This window comes from Artemia franciscana, unplaced genomic scaffold, assembly GCF_032884065.1.
Source record: "Artemia franciscana unplaced genomic scaffold, ASM3288406v1 Scaffold_1687, whole genome shotgun sequence".
Taxonomy (NCBI): domain Eukaryota; kingdom Metazoa; phylum Arthropoda; class Branchiopoda; order Anostraca; family Artemiidae; genus Artemia; species Artemia franciscana.
In genome coordinates, this window is record NW_027062919.1 from 1 (window position 1) to 20,950 (window position 20,950).

Consider the following 20,950-nt stretch of genomic DNA (forward strand, 5'->3'; position numbering starts at 1 on the left):
CTACAAAACTCTAAAACGCTTGGTTGAACATTTGCTTAGTTGAATGACAATTTGTTGAGCACATGCACCCTGATTTGCACCAGAACCTTAGTCCGTCCTGGTGTTGATGTTTCCATTGCAGCCAATTAGCTTGATTTTTCTTAAATCAAATGTTGGAAAGTATACACGCATCTCTAAAATCAAACTATAAATTTAAATCCATATCAATTTTACCAAATGTAATCCATATACTATGAAACGCAATACCTATTCGAAAATATGTTGATCTGACCTACTTAAACTCTTGTGTAAGCAATGAGATGAACCCTTGAATGTTTCGTCAATACATTTGAGGGATTTTTGAAGTAGTAGCTTGAATCCTTGGAACTTTGGAGAAATAGTAAGATTCTCTAAAACGGTTTGAACATCTCGTCTAGAAAACGTTCCCACATCGATCATTCCTATAATTTCTAATACCGCAACTGATCTTTGTTCAGAGTCTTTGGATAGCCAACTGTAAAGTGTCTTAAAAAAACCTTGATATCTACTAAATTGGCTGTTTTTCAAAGCAGCACAGCAACACTTAGCTAACTCTACAAAATCAGGAGCATTAAAATTGGTAACAAATTCGGGAGCTTCTTTCCCTTCCACAATCATAAGAGTCATCTCTTTTATAACAAACTTTTTTTCAAATTGGTTTCCATAAGTGAAAAAAATACTTTCAAGAATTGTTAAATCTTGTTTGATAAAATAACTTTGGAACAAATATTCGGCAATTTCCTCTTTAATTTCAAGAAAGTTGTACTTTTCCACAATATATGTAAATGCATCTCTGTTCGTTGTTTCGAAACCAGAAACTATTCCTTCTTTATAGTAATCCATAATAATTTTCATGGTTTCAAAGTGCACATCATTGGCTAGAATAACATTTGTTTGTTTTTCAAGCATATCTGCCTCTAGCATGGCCTTGAAGACATCACTAACAGCTGTTAAAAGGGATTTCTTGACTTCAACGTCACCACCATCACATTGAATAGTAATCATAGGGCTTTCTTCCATATTAAAGTTGGTCAGAATTTGTGTAAGGCCAGAAACTCGGTTCATCTCTGAAACAGAATAAAATTAAATATGGGAATTACGGGATTGGTGGAGGAGGAAGTCGGTTGAAAATGAATACGCACTAACTGAATTTGGAATTTGAAAGAAGGCTGTAAATCGTCGATTTTTGAGAAATATCCTTTGCCCCTCTGCTTTTTTATATAAGATGTCCACCTCCCGAGGGATATTGATAACGCATCCCCAGGGATAAGGACTCTAAATTTCAAAATTTTCTCTCTCCTTTACATAATTTTGGATTAATCCCTAGTCAAGCACAAAAATGATCCCAGTCCTAGCTGGGGTGTAAAGCCATGCTAACTCCTGACTCACTCAAGACTGGAGACTGAGTCACTTATAAAAAAATTACTCACTTAAAAAAAACAAAAGCAAGCCAAGTTTTGTTCAATCCAAAACAAGCTAAGCCTAAACTCCACACTAAAACGCTAAAACGAGATTAGGTCTGGTTAGGCATAAAAACGATATTTTCTTGACTCGATGTGAAAACAAGTTCCGGACCGACTCGTAGAAAAAATTAAGCTAATTCTTTAGTCGGTATAGGAAGAAGCTATGCTTCAAGCCGTGGACTGACTAGTCACAAAACTGAAGTAGGTCTAGACTTAAAACATAAACCAGCAAAAAACTAGTCATAAAATAATTCACCATTTAAATAAATATAAATTACTATAGCATAGTAAATAGAAGAATCCTAAAACAAAAAGATATTAAATACTATATAGTTTTGGAAGGATTATTAAGGGGAACATTATTCAAATAAATATACTGTAAATGTGCATAATGTTTGGCTTTCAGTTGGGCTGAAGCCATATTTACCCCTATCGTGTTACATCATTGAATCTAGATGATACTTGATATTCGATCCAATTTTAAACATATAATTGTATCATATTTAGTTTTAACTACTTGATTCCTTAGTTAAATTAAATAAAAAAACAAGTTTTTTTTAACTGAAAGTAAGGAGTGACATTTATATCAATCGATATTAATCGAAATTTTGTATATCAATCGATATATGATCTGCTTATTATGCTGATTCCAAATAAATAAGATTCATTATGCTTAGTGTTACCCATAAAAAGCTACAAACCTGTGAAAAATTGTCTGATACGCTAAAGATGAAGGAAACTCCTCTTAAAGATAAAATAATTATAATTAAAATCACACGATTAGATTCAATATTAGAGAAGCTGTAGATAAGCTGTAGAGATTTCAAGCTTCTAAATTATAATTTCGTATTTTTTGCCACCAGAAAAATCAAAAGTGTGGATCATTTTTCTCCCAGGGATGATGGTATTGAAACAAACGGTCCTAGAAAATCAAGAAAGGGCTTATTTACCGGAAATTAAAATTTCCAATCCCCTTTTATTTGAGCAAAATGATTGGAGGGCAACTAGCCCCCCTCCCACGTCCTTCTTTTCCCCTAAATTGGTCGATCAAAAGTTTGACATTGCCATTTTATTTAGCAAAAAGTCTTGTATTATTGTTTTAATAATTAGAGTTGTGAGAAAGAGTCGATCTTTAGCGTAAAGAGCGAGGCGTTGACAAGGAGAAAGCCCCTTTTATATACGGAATAATTTCTGTTCGTTGTAATGTCGCTCCTTACTTTCAGTTAAAAAAACTTCATTTTTTATATCTAATATCTATAAGGTTTCAACAATGACAATTCAGATGGTGTATTTTTGGGTTTGTTGTGAAATCATTTTCAAGCCACATGCAACTAAAAGACGCGATGCACGGGGCTATTGGAATAGCGCGTGTTTCAACTGCGATATTTAGGCTCATATGCTGGGCGTAAGAGCTGGGGGAAGTGGAAGTCGGATAGGCTCCTTAATTTAAGCGTTGAAGCTGGAAAAAAGAACCGAGCTAATATGAAATTCATCGATGACAATTTCTGTAAAAGCTTAGCACCAGTACTTGATCTTATGTTTGTTTGTTGTGTGTGTATTGTTTATTATGTATTTTATAATGTATGGAAGTCAAGCGAGTGACATATTTGCCAAATAGTAACTTTTCTTCAATACCACACGAAGAAAAATGTGCTATTGAGGAGTTGGGCAGGTAATAGCATCCCTCAGTTTTTCCAATGGGTTTTCAATGTCCATTATAAAATGATTTCCCAAAATAAGTTTTCAGACATCTTGAAAAACACATTTATGCTTGTATTTTTTACAAAAGTTTAAACACTCCTTTCTCCTGAAGGATATTTCATCCAACTTGACTTCCTGGATTTGGACCCACTTACACCCCTCCCCCCAATACAAATACTGTGGCTACGCCCATGGCCATATTCTAAGGCTTAGGAGAGTACATAAAGATGGACCTATAACTGTTTAACTCTGGGACAAACTACATTTTTCTTTGAGAAATTTATTTACCCTACCCACTTTTATCCTAAAATGCATTCCTCTGCCCCTCCCTATACCATTACTATTATGGTGTCTACCTCCCTCGAATATTTTTAGCTTACGTCCGTGCATGATTGAGTGATTAATCTGCAGTTTAGACTCTTTTATTGTCATGGAAAGCTGTTACAGAGGTAACAAGAATCTTAAGTAATAGATATTCTTCACAAATTAGGTCATTAGAAGTTTGTTTAAATACCTAAGCCTACTTCTACTGTTTTTTTTTTCTTGAAAAATTGTAGTAAGGAGCGACCCGGCTCAATAGTAACCGAAACTCTAAGAAACAGAATTTTGATACCAATAGTTACATCAAAAGAATTTCATTTTAATGCTGATTTTAAATATATAAGTGTCATCAAGTTTAATTTTACCTATCAAAAGTTACGAGCCTGAGAAAATTTGCTTTATTTTAGAAAATAGGGGGTAACATCCCATAAAAGTGATAGAATCTTAAAGAAAATCACACCATCAGATTCAGCGTATCAGAGACCCCTAAGTAGAACTTTCAAGCACTTATCTATAAAAATGTGGAATTTTGTATTTCTTGCCACAAGACAGATCACGGATGTGTGTTTATTTGTTTGTTTGTTTTTTTGTTTTTGTTTTTTTCACAGGGGTTATCGTATCGACCCAGTGGTCCTAGAATTTCGCAAGAGGGCAAATTCTGACGGAAATTAAAAGTTTGAGTACCCTTTTTAAGTGACTAAAAAAATTGAAGGGCACCTAGGCCCCCTCCCACGCTCATATTTTTCACAAAGTTACCGGATCAATATTCTGATATAGCCATTTTATTCAACATAATCAAAAAACCTAATAGCTATGTCTTTTGGGACGGGCTGCAAGTTAGAAACTTTGACCGGTGTTTACATACAGTAATGGTTATTCGGAAGTGTAGAGAAGTTTTCAGGGGGATTTTTATGGTTGGGGGGAGGGAATGAGGGGGGGAGGTTATTTGGGGGGAATTTTCCATGGAGGAATTTGTCATGGGGGAAGAGAATTTCCATGAAGGGGGCGCAAGAATGTCTAGCATTTAAAATAAAAAAATAAAAAAATAATATGAAAAAGTTTTTTCCACTGAAAGTAAGGAGCAGCATTAAAACTTGGAACAAACAGAAATTATTGCGCATATGATGGGTTCACCTCCTCCTAATACCTCACTTTTTACGCTAAAGTATTTTTAGTAATTCTAACTATTTATTCTACGGCTTTGTGATTCAGGGGTCATTCTTAAGGAATTGGGACAAAATTTAAGCTTTACTGTAAAGAGCAAGGTATTGACGAGGGGGTGAACCCCCTCATATACATAGTGAAAACATACGGAAATAGAAGTTCGTTAAGCAAGTTAATTCATAAGTTACGTATATTTTTACTAATAAAAACATTCGTAAAAAATTAAAAGTAGTAGTTGCCTTATTTAGTAACCAAAAAATTGGAGGGTAACTAGGCCTCCACCCCCGCTCCTTTTTTTCTCAAAATTGTCCGATCAAAACTATGAGAAAGCCATTTAACCAAAAAAATAAATTCATAGGCAAATTTCGTTTTAATTATTCATATGCGGAGAGCCGAAATTCAAAACATACATTAATTAAAAAACGTTCAGAAATTAAATAAGAAAACAAGTTTTTTAAACTGAAAGTAAGGAGTGATGTTAAAACTTAAAAAGAGCCGGAAATACTCCGCATATGAAAGGGGCTGCTCCCTCTTCAGCACCCCGCTCTTTACGCTAAAGTTTTCTTATTGTTTTAAAAAGTAGAGTTGTGACAAAGAGTCAAACTTTAGCGTAAAGAGCGAGGCGTTAAGTAGGGAACACCCTTTTCAAATACGGAGTAATTTTTGTTCGTTTTTTTTTATATTTAATCCTGAGATGGATCCTGGTATCTCTCTTGATGAGGCACATTTTAGCTATAGAATATATACTAAGTCAGAGAATAAAGGATTGAAACAAAAGCGACCCTGAACATGATTCATAAAAGTCGTGTGTATTTTATAAATCCGACACATTAGAACGGACCTGCTCTCTTTGGGGGAGTTGGGGGGAGGTAATTCGGAAAAGTTAGAAAAAATGAGGTATTTGTAACTTACGAACGGGTGATCAGATCTTAATGAAATTTGATATTTAGATGGATCTTGTAGATCCACTTGAGAGCTCTTTTTTTAAATCCCGACCAGATCTGGAGATATTGGGCAGTTGGAGGGGAATACTGGAAATCTTGGAAAACGTGAAAATTGAGGTATCTTTATCTTACGAATGGGTGATCGGATCTTAATGAAACTTGATATATAGAAAGATCATATATCTCAGATGCTCCAATTTCAATTCGAATCAGATCCAGGGACATGGGCGTTGGAGGGGGAAAGAGAAATCTTGGAAACCAGAAATCTTGGAAAACTCTTAGAGTGGAGAGATCGGGTTGAAACTTGATGGGAAGAATAAGCACAAGTTCTAGAAACTTGATTGACATAATTAGGATGAATCAGCTTTCTTTGGGGGAATTTGGGGGGGGGGGTAATTCGGAAAAATTAGAAAAATTGAGGTATTTCTAACTTCAGAACGGGTGATCTTATTAATGAAATTTGATTTTTAGAAGGAGCTCATGTCTAAGAGCTCTTGTTTTAAATCCCAATCAGATCTGGTGACATTGGAGAAAGTTAAAGGTGGAAGCCAGAAATCTTGGAAAACGCTTAGAGTGGAGAGATCGGTATGAAACTTGGTGGGTAAAATAAGCAAATGTCGTAGATACGTGATTGACGTAACCGGACTGTATCCGCTCTCTTTGGGGGAATTATGAATTCCCCCTCCCCCCAACTCCCCCAAAAAGAGCGAAATCGGTCCAGTTATGTCAGTCACATATCTTCGACTTGTGCTTATTCTTCTCACCAAGTTTCATCCTGATCTCTTCTCTCTAAGCCTTTTCCAAGATTTCCAGTCCCCCAAACTCCTCCCAATGACACTGGATCCGGTCGTGATTAAAAATAAGAGATCTGAGTTACAAGGTCCTTCTAAATATGAAATTTCATTAAGATCCGATCACTCCTTCGTAAGTTAAAAATACCTAATTTTTTTCTAATTTTTTAAAATTAACCCTCCCCCCAACTCCCCCAAAGAGAGCCGATCCATTCCGGTTATGCCAATCACGTATCAAGGACTTGGCCTTATTTTCCCCGCCGAGTTTCATCCCGATCCCTCCACTCTAAGCGTTTTCCAAGATTTTAGGATCCCCCTCCAACTCCCCCCGATGTCACCAGATCGAGTTTGAATTTGACAAACGAGCTCTGAGACACAAAATCCTTCTGAATATCAAATTTCATTAAGATCCAATCACCGGTTCATAAGTTAAAAATACTTAATTTTTTTAATTTTTCTGAATTAACCGCCCTCCACTCCCTCTCAGATTGTCGAATTGGGGAAAAGACTATTTCTAATTTAATCTAGTCTAGTCTCTGATACGCCTGCCAAATTTCATCGTCCTAGCTTATCTCTAAGTGCCTAAACTAGCAAAACCGGGACAGACAGACCGACAGAATTTGCGATCCCTGTGTCACTTGGTAAATACCAAGTGCCATAAAAACCACTTGTTACTTACACATGAATCGAAATTTCAAAAAAAAATAATCACTTTTCGTGTAGTTACGATAAATGGTTTTATAAACTAAGTTTGTTTTCATTTCAAAAATTTTGGGAAGAATTACAAAACTGCTTTCATTTGTCTTTCTTCATCTTTTGATGCATAATCTTAAGTTTGGAAAGAATATCACGATGGAAATGTTAAGTAAATAATTTGAATAAGTAAGTATAAGTAATTTGAACAATAAGTATAAACTAAGAATAAGAACAATAAGTAATCCTTCTTTTAATATACAACATTGAGTGGTTCCTGAACCACGTACCTGCACTTCTCCAACTACTAAGCGGCAAGGGGCTGGGTCCGGGGTGTAAACATATTTATCTTTTTTATAACTGTATGGCTTGTTTTTCAGGTTTCTCTCTCATTTTTACTTCATATGAGAAAATTGGCTCCAACTTTCATCCCCCCCCCCATAAGATTTGTTCAAAATCACACCATTCGTTAGGGTATGGATTTAGTGATCTACCAAGAATGTCGTTGCAAACCATGAACTGGATGACCTCTATTCCCTTTTGAATTAAAATACTTGACAAAATAACTTCCCAGGACATGTTTAAAAAAAATGAGTGCATCACATTTACAAAAATAGTGAATAATCTGAAAAATAATTATATAGAATGGATAAAACTGTTATTGAAAAAAAATAATCAAGCAGGAATCGAACGCATGACACTTTAACTTGAAGTCCAACGCTCTATTAACATATATGCCTCTTATAATCTAATTTAATATGTTGGTGTTTATAAAGCCTTAATTACGGAGATTATTATGAGGGCAAGGAGAAGGTACACACGGGAACTGTTTCTGGAAACCTCTAGTTAAGGGTCTTGGACCATAATTATCACAATGATGTTATCGTTTTATACTTACAAGCTTTTCAAACAGTTCGTGGTAACGAACTGTAGTAAGGAGCGATCCGGCTCAATAGTAACCAAAACTCTAAAAAATTGAATTTTGATATAAATAGCTACATCAAAAGAATCGCATTTTAATGCTGATTTTAAATATATAAGTTTCATCAAGTTTAGTCTTAGCCATAAAAAGTTACGAGCCTGAGAAAATTTGCCTTATTTAGGAAAATAGGGGGAAATGACACCATCAGATTCAGCGTATCAGAGAACCCTACTGTAGAAGTTTCAAGCTCCTATCTACAAAAATGTGGAATTTTGCATTTTTTGCCAGAAGACAAATCACGGGTGCGTGTTTATTTGTTTTTTTGTTGTTTTTTTTCCCCAGGGGTCATCGTATCGACCAAGTGGTCCTAGAATGTCGCAAGAGGGCTCATTCTAACGGAAATGAAAAGTTCTAGTGCCCTTTTTAAGTGACCAAAAAAATTGGAGGGCATCTAGGCCCCCTCCCACACTCATTTTTTTTCCCAAAGTCAACGGATCAAAATTTTGAGATAACCATTTTGTTGAGCATAGTCGAAAATCTTAATAACTATGTTTTTGGGGATGACTTACTCCCCCAGAGTCCCTGGGGGAGGGGTTGCAAGTTACAAACTTCAACCAGTGTTTACAAATAATAATGGTTATTGGGAAGTGTTTATACGTTTTCAGGGAGATTTTTTTGGTTTTGGGGGTAGGGTTGAGGGAGGGGGCTATGTGGGAGGATCTTTCCTTGGAGAAATATGCCATGGGGGAAAAAATTCAATGAAAAGGGCGCAGGATTTTCTAGCATTACTATAAAAAAAAAACAATGAAAAAATAAACATGAAAACGTTTTTTCAAATGAAAGTAAGGAATAGCATTGAACTTTAAAACAAACAGAGATTATTACGCATATGAAGGGTTCTAAAAATACTTTAGCATAAAGAGCGAGGTATTTAGGAGGAGATAAATTTCTCGCTCTTTATGCTAAAATATTTTTAGTGATTTCAACTATTTATTCTACGGCCTATTTGATTCAGGGGTCATTCTTAAAGAATTGGAACAAAACTTACGATTTAGTGTAAAGAGCAAGGTATTAACGAGGGTACAAACCCGCTCGTACACATAATAAAAATATAAGAATATAAAAGTTTGTTACGTAAAGTTAATTCTTAAGTTACGTATATTTTTTACTAATAAAAACGTTCGTTGAATATTAAAAGTTCTAGTAGCCTTTTTAAGTTACCAAAAAATTGGAGGGCAGCTAGGCCTCCTTCCCCACCCCTTATTTCTCAAAATCGCCTGATCAAAACTAAGAGAAAGCCATTTAGCCAAAAAAAAATTAATATACTAATTTCATTTCAATAATTTATGTGCGGAGAGCCAAAATCAAACATGCATTAATTCAAAAACGTTCAGAAATTAAATAAAAAAAAACAAGTTTTTTTAACTGAAAGTAAGGAGCGACATCAAAACTTAAAACGAACAGAAATTACTCCTTATATGAAATGGGTTGTCCCCTCCGCAGTCCCACGCTCTTTACGCTAAAGTTTTTAGTTGTTTTAAAAAGTAGAATTGTGGCAAAGAGTCAAACTTTAGCGTAAAGAGGGAGGGACTGCGGAGGGGACAACCCATTTCATATACGGAGTAATTTCTGTTCGTTTTAAGTTTTAATGTCGCTCCTTACTTTCAGTTAAAAAAACTTGTTTTTTTATTTAATCTATTTAAGAAGTGACACTTAAAGTATACTTTTTATTGCTAAATCACACTTACGGATGGTAGAATTGATAAAAATCCTCTAGATATGAGTAATAGCTTTCAAATGAGCCATTATATGTCACTAAATAATTCTGCTAGGCCACTTGCCCCAGATTTTCCACTTAAGGCTTGGCACCAAAAATGCCATTTGGAGCCTGCTGGTGGTCGAATTTATAGGAAGGACGTAGATATGACAAACATCTTTTATATACCTGCGATACCAAAGCGTCCAATACCAATATGACCACACGGATACACGTAATATCAACACGTCCGATACCGATACAGCGTATAGCCCTTTCCCCGGTGACTATGGAGGACCATATCATCATTAAAACCACAGACATTAGACCTTTGAACTATGTTGAACAAAATGAAAAATTTTTGATTGGATAACTTTGGGAGGAGGGGGCCTTTAGAGAGGGAGGGGTCCTTAGGGACAGTGGGGGGCAAGTGGCCCTCCAGTTTTTTGTTGCTTCAAAAGGGCACTAGGAAATTTAATTTCCGTTCGAATGAGCCAATTAAACATCTTCATAATTTTCTGGTCATTGGCTATCCCTGGTAAATAAGAGAAAAAGTGGAGGACTGTAATTGTCCTACTAAATGCTTCTGACTGTGATGATCCCAACGATGCACCTTTTATTTTGAACTGACGTCATTTTTATGAGGTTATAAGCTTTTTTTTCGAAATCCCATAAATATAACGGAAATATTAAATACCATTCCTGAATCAGTGTCAGATGGCAATTTTTTTCACTAGTGCTTTTTTTCAAAACGCGTTTTTCAACTTTTGGATAATCTAGGTAGTGGTTCGCTCTTTACTAGGTTGCAGCTACTGCTGCAACCATAATAGAGCGCCGACCACCCAAGTTGTTTATCCCTTGACGCATTGTAGAACTGGTTTTTTTCGTTAGTTTCTTTCAGCTTAGTGTGATCCAAGACAAAGAGAAGGGACAGAATAGATGGGAAACATAATTTGGACTGTATATTTCCACATTAGGGGGGGGGGGGAGGAGTAGAGTACTTTGACAGTATGAAGTTAGAAAAAAATTCTAACTTCATTATATGCAGAATAATTGTATCTAACAAATTTTGCATGAACACCTGCTTTACTCCTGCCTTCCCCTAATGTGCAAATATGTAGCCAAAATTTGTTTCTGAAGTATTATATTTTCATCATATTCTGTGATATTTCATTAGGATTGAGCGTCAGAGAAATAGGTTCTACTTAGGCTGATACCGATACGCTGTATCGGTATCGGACGTGTTGATATTACGTGTATCCGTGTGGGCATATTGGTATTGGACGCTTTGGTATCGCAGGTATCTTAGGCAGATTTTTAATAGCTCATATAAAAGATGTTTGTCATATCTACGTCCTTCCTATAAATTCGACCACCAGCAGGCTCCAAATGGCATTTTTGGTGCCATGCCTTAAGTGGAAAATCTGGGGCAAGTGGCCTAGCAGAATTATTTAGTGACATATAATGGCTCATTTGAAAGCTGTTACTCATATCTAGAGGATTTTTATCAATTCTACCATTCGTAAGTGTGATTTAGCAATAAAAAGTATACTTTAAGTGTCACTTCTTAAATAGAAAAGCTTGTAAGTATAAAACGATAACATCATTGTGATAATTATGGTCCAAGACCCTTAACTAGAGGTTTCCAGGAACAGTTCCCGTGTGTACCTTCTCCATGCCCTCATAATAAGCTCCGTAATTAAGGCTTTATAAACACCAACATATTAAATTAGATTATAAGAGGCGTGTTTCTGTTAATAGAGCGTTGGACTTCAAGTTAAAGTGTCATGCGTTCGATTCCTGCTTGGTTATTTTTTTTCAATAACAGTTTTGTCCATTCTATATAATTATTTTTCAGATTATTCACTATTTTTGTAAATGTGATGCACTCATTTTTTTCAAACATGTCCTGGGAAGGTATTTTGTCAAGTATTTTAATTCAAAAGGGAATAGAGGTCATCCAGTTCATGGTTTGCAACGACATTTTTGGTAGATCAATAAATCCATACCCTAACGAATGGTGTGATTTTGAACAAATCTTATGGGGAGGGATGAAAGTTGGAGCCAATTTTCTCATATGAAGTAAAAATGAGAAAGAAACCTGAAAAACAAGCCATACAGTAATAAAAAAGATAAATATGTTTACACCCCAGACCCAGCCCCTTGCCGCTTAGTAGTTGGAGAAGTGCAGGTACGTGGTTCAGGAACCACTCAATGTTGTATATTAAAAGAAGGATTACTTATTGTTCTTATTCTTAGTTTATACTTATTGTTCTTATACTTATACCTACTTATTCAAATTATTTACTTAACATTTCCATCGTGATATTCTTTCCAAACTTAAGATTATGCATCAAAAGATGAAGAAAGACAAATGAAAGCAGTTCTGTAATTCTTCCCAAAATTTTTGAAATGAAAACAAACTTAGTTTATAAAACCATTTATCGTAACTACACGAAAAGTGATTATTTTTTTTTGAAATTTCGATTCATGTCTAAGTAACAAGTGGTTTTTATGGCACGTGGTATTTACCAAGTGACATAGGGATCGCAAATTCTGTCGGTCTGTCTGTCCCGGTTTTGCTAGTTTAGGCACTTAGAGATAAGCTAGGACGATGAAATTTGGCAGGCGTATCAGAGACTAGACTAGATTAAATTAGAAATAGTCTTTTCCCCAATTCGACAATCTGAGAGGGAGTGGAGGGCGGTTAATTCAGAAAAATTAAAAAAAAATGAAGTATTTTTAACCTATGAACCGGTGATTGGATCTTAATGAAATTTGATATTCAGAAGGATATTGTGTCTCAGAGCTCGTTTGTCAAATTTCAATTGGATCTGGTGACATCGGGGGGAGTTGGAAGGGGATCCTAAAATCTTGGAAAACGCTTAGAGTGGAGGGATCGGGATGAAACTCGGCGGGGAAAATAAGGTTAAGTCCTTGATACGTGATTAGCATAACCGGAACGGATCCGCTCTCTTTGGGGGAGTTGGGGGGAGGGTTAATTTTAAAAAATTAGAAAAAAATGAGGTATTTTTAACTTACGAAGGAATGATCGGATCTTAATGAAATTTCATATTTAGAAGGACCTTGTAACTCAGATCTCTTATTTTTAATCACGACCGGATCCAGTGTCATTGGGAGGAGTTTGGGGGACTGGAAATCTTGGAAAAGGCTTAGAGAGAAGAGATCAGGATGAAACTTGGTGAGAAGAATAAGCACAAGTTGAAGATATGTGACTGACATAACTGGACCGATTTCGCTCTTTTTGGGGGAGTTGGGGGGAGGGGGAATTCACAATTCCCCCAAAGAGAGCGGATCCAGTCCGGTTACGTCAATCACGTATCTACGACATTTGCTTATTTTACCCACCAAGTTTCATACCGATCTCTCCACTCTAAGTGTTTTCCAAGATTTCTGGCTTCCACCTTTAACTTCCTCCAATGTCACCAGATCTGGTTGGGATTTAAAACAAGAGCTCTTAGACATGAGCTCCTTTTAAAAATCAAATTTCATTAATACGATCACCCGTTCTGAAGTTAGAAATACCTCAATTTTTATAATTTTTCCGAATTACCCCCCCCCCCCAAATTCCCCCAAAGAGAGCTGATTCATCCTAATTATGTCAATCAAGTTTCTAGAACTTGTGCTTATTCTTCCCATCAAGTTTCAACCCGATCTCTCCACTCTAAGAGTTTTCCAAGATTTCCGGTTTCCAAGATTTCTGTTTCCCCCTCCAACGCCCATGTCCCTGGATCTGATTCGAATTGAAATTGGAGCATCTGAGATATATGATCTTTCTATATATCAAGTTTCATTAAGATCCGATCACCCATTCGTAAGATAAAGATACCTCAATTTTCACGTTTTCCAAGATTTCCAGTATTCCCCTCCAACTGCCCAATATCTCCAGATCTGGTCGGGATTTAAAAAAAGAGCTCTCAAGTACAAGATCCATCTAAATATCAAATTTCATTAAGATCTGATCACCCGTTCGTAAGTTACAAATACCTCATTTTTTCTAACTTTTCCGAATTACCTCCCCCCAACTCCCCCAAGGAGAGCAGGTCCGTTCTAATGTGTCGGATCTATAAAATACACACGACTTTTATGAATCATGTTCAGGGTCGCTTTTGTTTCAATCCTTTATTCTCTGACTTAGTATATACTCTATAGCTAAAATGTGCCTCATCAAGAGAGATACCAGGATCCATCTCAGGATTAAATATAAAAAAAAACGAACAAAAATTACTCCGTATTTGAAAAGGGTGTTTCCTACTTAACGCCACGCTCTTTACGCTAAAGTTTGACTCTTTGTCACAACTCTACTTTTTAAAACAATAAGAAAACTTTAGCGTAAAGAGCGGGGTGCTGAGGAGGGAACAGCCCCTTTCATATGCGGAGTATTTCCGGCTCCTTTTAAGTTTTAATATCACTCCTTACTTTCAGTTTAAAAAACTTGTTTTCTTATTTAATTTCTGAACGTTTTTTAATTAATGTATGTTTTGAATTTCGGCTCTCTGCATATGAATAATTAAAACGAAATTTGCCTATTAATTTACTTTTTTTGGCTAAATGGCTTTCTCATAGTTTTGATCGGACAATTTTGAGAAAAAAAGGAGCGGGGGTGGAGGCCTAGTTACCCTCCAATTTTTTGGTTACTTAATAAAGCAACTACTACTTTTAATTTCTTACGAATGTTTTTATTAGTAAAAATATACGTAACTTATTAATTAACTTGCTTAACGAACTTCTATTTCCGTATGTTTTCGCTACGTATATGAGGGTCACCCCCTCGTCAATACCTTGCTCTTTACAGTAAAGCTTAAATTTTGTCGCAATTCCTTAAGAATGACCCCTGAATCACAAAGCCGTAGAATAAATAGTTAGAATTACTAAAAATACTTTAGCGTAAAAAGTGAGGTATTAGGAGGAGGTGAACCCATCATATGCGCAATAATTTCTGTTTGTTCCAAGTTTTAATGCTGCTCCTTACCTTCAGTGGAAAAAACTTTTTCATATTATTTTTTTATTTTTTTATTTTAAATGCTAGACATTCCTGCGCCCCCTTCATGGAAATTCTCTTCCCCCATGACAAATTCCTCCATGGAAAATTCCCCCCAAATAACCTCCCCCCCCTAATTCCCTCCCCCAACCATAAAAATCCCCCTGAAAACTTCTGTACACTTCCGAATAACCATTACTGTATGTAAACACCGGTCAAAGTTTCTAACTTGCAGCCCGTCCCAAAAGACATAACTATTAGGTTTTTTGACTATGTTGAATAAAATGGCTATATCAGAATATTGATCCGGTAACTTTGTGAAAAATATGAGTGTGGGAGGGGGCCTAGGTGCCCTTCAATTTTTTTAGTCACTTAAAAAGGGTACTCAAACTTTTAATTTCCGTCAGAATTTGCCCTCTTGCGAAATTCTAGGACCACTGGGTCGATTCGATAACCCCTGGGAAAAAAACAAAACAAAAACAAAAAACAAACAAACAAATAAACACACATCCGTGATCTGTCTTGTGGCAAGAAATACAAAATTCCACATTTTTATAGATAAGTGCTTGAAAGTTCTACTTAGGGGTCTCTGATACGCTGAATCTGATGGTGTGATTTTCTTTAAGATTCTATCACTTTTATGGGATGTTACCCCCTATTTTCTAAAATAAAGCAAATTTTCTCAGGCTCGTAACTTTTGATAGGTAAAATTAAACTTGATGACACTTATTTATTTAAAATCAGCATTAAAATGAAATTCTTTTGATGTAACTATTGGTATTAAAATTCTGTTTCTTAGAGTTTCGGTTACTATTGAGCCGGGTCGCTCCTTACTACAATTTTTCAAGAAAAAAAAACAGTAGAAGTAGGCTTAGGTATTTAAACAAACTTCTAATGACCTAATTTGTGAAGAATATCTATTACTTAAGATTCTTGTTACCTCTGTAACAGCTTTCCATGACAATAAAAGAGTCTAAAATGCAGATTAATCACTCAATCATGCACGGACGTAAGCTAAAAATATTCGAGGGAGGTAGACACCATAATAATAATGGTATAGGGAGGGGCAGAGGAATGCATTTTAGGATAAAAGTGGGTAGGGTAAATAAATTTCTCAAAGAAAAATGTAGTTTGTCCCAGAGTTAAACAGTTATAGGTCCATCTTTATGTACTCTCCTAAGCCTTAGAATATGGCCATGGGCGTAGCCACAGTATTTGTATTGGGGGGAGGGGTGTAAGTGGATCCAAATCCAGGAAGTCAAGTTGGATGAAATAAATTCGAGCTCGCATTAGTTGAAAAAAGTTCAGAAATTAAATTAAAAAAAAAAATACTAAAAGAAAGGAGACATTAAATCTGAAAAGGAACTTAAATTATTCCGTATGTGAAAGGAGCTGTCCCCTCCTCAGCTCCTCGCTCTTTACGCTAGAGTTTTTATTATTTTTAAATGTAAAGTTGTGAAAGAGTCAAACTTTATAGTAAAGAGCTAGGCGTTTAGTAGGGGACAACCCCTTTCAAATACGGAATAGCTTCATTTCTTTTTCAGTTTTATCAAGTTTAGTTTAGATAGTTTCACCAAGTTTAGTCTTACCCATCAAAAAAAAGTTACCAGCCTGAGAATATTTGCCTTACTTTCGAAAAAATGCGGAAAACCCCCCTAAAAGTCATAGAATCGTAATGAAAGTCACGCCATTGAATTTTGACCAAGAACATTTTTGAAAACAAAAATTTGGAGGACAACTAGGCCCCCTCCCAAGCTCATAAATTCCAAAAGTAACTCGATCAAAATTTTTATATAGCCATTTTGATCAGCATAGTAAAAAAAATCCAATAACTATGTCTTTGAGGATGATTTAATCTCCCACAGTCCCCGGGAGAAGGGCTGCAAGTTGTGAACTTTGTCCATTATTTGCATATCGTATTAGTTATTGGGAAGTATATAGACGATTTCAGAGGGGATTTTTTCTGGTGTGGTGGGTTGGGGGGAGAAAGTTACATAGGAGGATCTTTCCATGGAGGAATTATTCATGAGTGATTTATCAATGAAGAAACCTCCGGATTTCCAAGCATTATTTAAAAAACAGATCAAAAATTAAATTAGAAATAAGTTTTTTCGACTGAAAGTAAGGAGCAACATTAAAACTTGCAACGAACAGAAAATATTACGTATATGAGGGAGTTGTCTCTCCTCAATAGCTCGCTCTTACTCTAGTTTTTTCTTAACTTTAAAAGAGGTTATCATTCTAATTAAACAGCCTTTGTGATTCAGGAGTCATTCTTAAATAACTGGAACAAAAATCAAACTTAGGTTATCATAAGGCTATTATAAGTTTTAAAAAAGTAAAATTAATACGCAGATTTAGTTTTAATTATTCATGCACGATGAGGAATCTTCAAAACCTACATTAATTCAAAGAAGTTCAGAAATAAAATATAAATATTTTTTTTAACTGAAAGTAAGGAGCAAAATTAAAACTTAAAACAAACAGAAATAATTCCATATACGAAATGGGCTGACCCCTCCTCAACGCCACGCTCCTTATGCTAAAGTTTGTTATTGGATTAAAAAGTAGAGCTGTGAGAAAGAGTCAAACCTTACCGTAAAGAGTGGGGTGCTGAGGAGGAGACAGCCCCTTTCATATACGGAATAATTTCTATTCATTTTAATATCACTCCTTACTTTCAGTTTAAAAAAAATTGTTTTTTTTTTATTTAATCTCTATAAAGTTTAAACAATGGCAATTCAGAGGGGGTACTTTTTGGGTTTGTTGCGATACCATTTTCAAGCTGCATGCAACTAAATGAGACGATGCACGGGGCTATTCGAATAGCACGTAATTCAACTGCAAGATTTAGTCTCCTATGCTGGGCGTGGAAGTTGGGGAAATTGGAAGTCGGATAGGCATTTTAAGCATATACTAAGTCGGTGAATAAAAGATTAAAAATAAAGCGACCCCGAAAATATGATTCATAGAAGTGTTGTGTATTTTATAGTCTAAGGTAAAATCTTTGTTATTAGGTCCATATTTTTTTCGTTTGAAGTTCTATATTATTTTTAGACTTATTTCTCAAAAACCGTTGGTTGATAATCCAAATAATGCTAGTTTAAAGAAAAACAGGAAACTTTAGAATGATTTATAAGCTAAAGCTATATGAAGGCATTAGACGGGCTGACAAACTGCAGGTGCAGTGATTACTATGATTAGAAAGAGCATTGGCTAGAGGGGGGCTATATTTTTTTTTCTACTACCTGATATCCATGTTTCTAGATTAATCAAACAGTTCCTGGTAACAAACTAGGAGTAAGGAGTAACTTGGAATAATGGTAACCGAAACCCCTTAAAAAGTGGGTAAAAACTAATAAACCAAAAGAACTGTATTTTTGTTTTGATTCCTAATATAGAAACACCATCAAATTTAACTTAAAATAATAAAAACTACGAGCCGAAGAATTTGTGTGATTTTCAAAAAATGGGGTTAATAACTCCAAAAAATAGTGGGATCTTAATAAAGTTCATACCCTCAGGTTCAGCATATCAGAGAATGCAGAGATTTAAAAATCAGAGGCTAAATGCCGCTCGGGATTTAAAATAAGAGCTCCAAGACACGAGGTCCTTCTAAGCCTCAAAATTCATTAAGGTACGATCACCCACTCGTCAGTTAAAAATACCTCATTTTTTCTAATTTTTCCTATTGATTCTTAGAATTTTGCTAGAGCTCATACCATATGATCTTTCATATTTGAATCTTATATACTTGCAAATATATATACTTCATACTTGCAAAATTTAAGCTTTAGTGTAAAGAGCAAGGTATTGACAAGGGGGCGAACCCCCTCATATACGTATTGGAAACATACGAATATAGAAGTTCGTTACGTAAGTTAATTTCTAAGTTACGTATATTTTTACTATTAAAAACGTTCGTGAAAAATTAGGTTCTAGTTGCCTTTTTAAATAACCCAAAAATTGGAGGGTAACTAAGCTTACTCCCCCGCTCCTTTTTTTCTCAAAATCGTCCGATCAAAACTATGACAAAGCCATTTAGTCATAAAAATAAATTAATATGCAAATTTCGTTTTAATTATTCATATGCGGAGAGCCAAAATCAAAACATGCCTATAATTTAAAAACGTTCAGAAATTAAAGTTTTTTTTAAACTGAAATTAAGGAGCGATACTAAAACTTATAACGAACAGAAATTACTCCGTATATGAAAGGGGCTGTTCCCTCCTCAACACCCCCCTCTTTACGCTAAAGTTTTTACTGTTTTAAGAAGTAGCGTTGAGAGAAAGAGTAAAACTTTAGCGTAAAGAGCGGGACGTTGAGGAGGGAACAGCCCCTTTCATATACGGAGTAATTTCTGTTCGTTTTAAGTTTTAATATCGCTCCTTACTTTCAGTTAAAAAACTTGTTGTTTTTTTTGTTTAGTATGTACTTAGACTTTTGCTTACCATAAATTTACTTGTCTAGTCTCAAGATTTCAGATGGCTGATTTCCCCTTGTTCTCGCCACATAATTGAAAAGAAAATGAAAACTGTTTATTTTTAATCATTTTCAAATACAGAAGAATTCAGAATCGAGCTTAAAATGTACAATAATATATAAAACAATCATATCCAAATTTCCACCACTAATACAATTGAATATTTTCTTAATTCAAAAAATAATAATTATAAACATTTTTACAAAAACTCTAAATTTGGATCTTATTCATTTCTATTACTTGCTATTTATATGATAGAAAGAAACACTTGGTTGAACACATACTTAATTGAACGACAACTTAATGAGCACATGCACCATGATATGCACCATAACCTTAGTCCGTCCTGGTGTTGATGTTTCCATTACAACCATTTAGCTTGATTTTTTTAATATTAAATTTTGAGAAGTATACATACATCTATTAAACAAAACTACAAATTTAAATCGATATCACTTTTACTAAATTTAATCCATATACTATGAAAAGCAATGCTTATTGGAAAATCTGTTTATCTGGCAAATAAAAGTTCGAGTGAAGGCAATGGTATTTTATATCCGTGTTGGCAATTTTGTCAATCCATTTGAAGGATTTTAGAAGCAGTAGCTTGAACCCCTGGAACTTTGGAGAAATAGTAAGATTCTCTAAAATGGTTTGAACATCTTCTCTGGAAAACGTTTGTACATCTATTATTCCTATAATTTCTAATACCGCAACTGATCTTTGTTCAGAGTCTTTGGATAGCCAACTGTAAAGTGTCTTCAAAAAACCTTGATGTCTACTAAATTGGCTGTTTTTCAAAGCAGCACAGCAACACTTAGCTAACTCTACAAAATCTGGAGCATTAAAATTGGTAACAAATTCGGGAGCTTCTTTCCCTTCTGCAATCATAAGAGCCATCTCTTTTATAACCAACTTTTTTTCACATTGTTTTCCATAAGTGAAAAAAATACTTTCGAGAATTTTTAAATCTTGTTTGATAAAATAACTTTGGAACAAATATTTAGCAATTTTCTTTTTAATACCAAGAAAGTTGTACTTTTCCACAATGCATGTAAATGCATCTCTGTTCGTTGTTTCGAAACCAGAAACTGTTCCTTTTGTATAGTAATCCATAATAGTTTTCATGGTTTCAAAGTGCAAATCATTGGCTACAACAACATTCGTTCGTTTTTCAAGCATATCTGCCTCTAGCATGACCTTGAAGACATAACTAACAGCTGTTAAAAGGGATTTCTTGACTTCAACGTCACCACCATCACATTTAATAGTAATCATAGGGCTTTCTTTCATATTCAGATTGGTCAGAATTTGTTTAAGCCCAGAAACTTGATTCATCTCTGAAACAGAATAAAATCAAATATGGGAATTACAGGATTGGTGAACATGGTGAACGCACTAACTGAACATGAAATTTGAAAAAAAAAAGGCAGTAAATCTTTGAAATCTGTCGATTTTTGACAAGTATACTCTTTGCTCCCCTAGTTTTACGTATAAGATGTCTCTGATCACACTCAGAGTTGTAGCTTCGAATCTGCAAATTGCCCTTTCTAAAAATCAAGTTATTTAGGTGCATTTGACCCCCTCCGTCCTGTTTCTTCCGAAACAGCCCCGCTATAATTAGGGCAACATATTCACAAAGTCGTTTTGTAAAGAATGGATAGAGGGTCCAAAAATGTCAAATCTCAGACA

General features: G+C 35.1%; 1 protein-coding gene across 2 annotated transcripts in view; it reads right to left on the reverse strand.

The window, feature by feature from the left end:
• Positions 1-6: 6 nt before the first annotated feature.
• The window catches only part of LOC136042662 (uncharacterized), a 39,241-nt gene continuing 18,297 nt past the window's right edge, over positions 7-20,950 (reverse strand). The window contains exon 2 of one of the 2 annotated variants that reach the window (XM_065727625.1): positions 7-1,085. In XM_065727625.1, the coding sequence (XP_065583697.1) occupies positions 247-1,083 (837 nt within the window). In that variant the 5' untranslated portion in view covers positions 1,084-1,085 and the 3' untranslated portion in view covers positions 7-246. Of the gene's footprint in view, positions 1,086-19,303; positions 20,599-20,950 lie in introns of those variants that run through there. The other variant, XR_010621378.1, reaches the window with a different exon arrangement.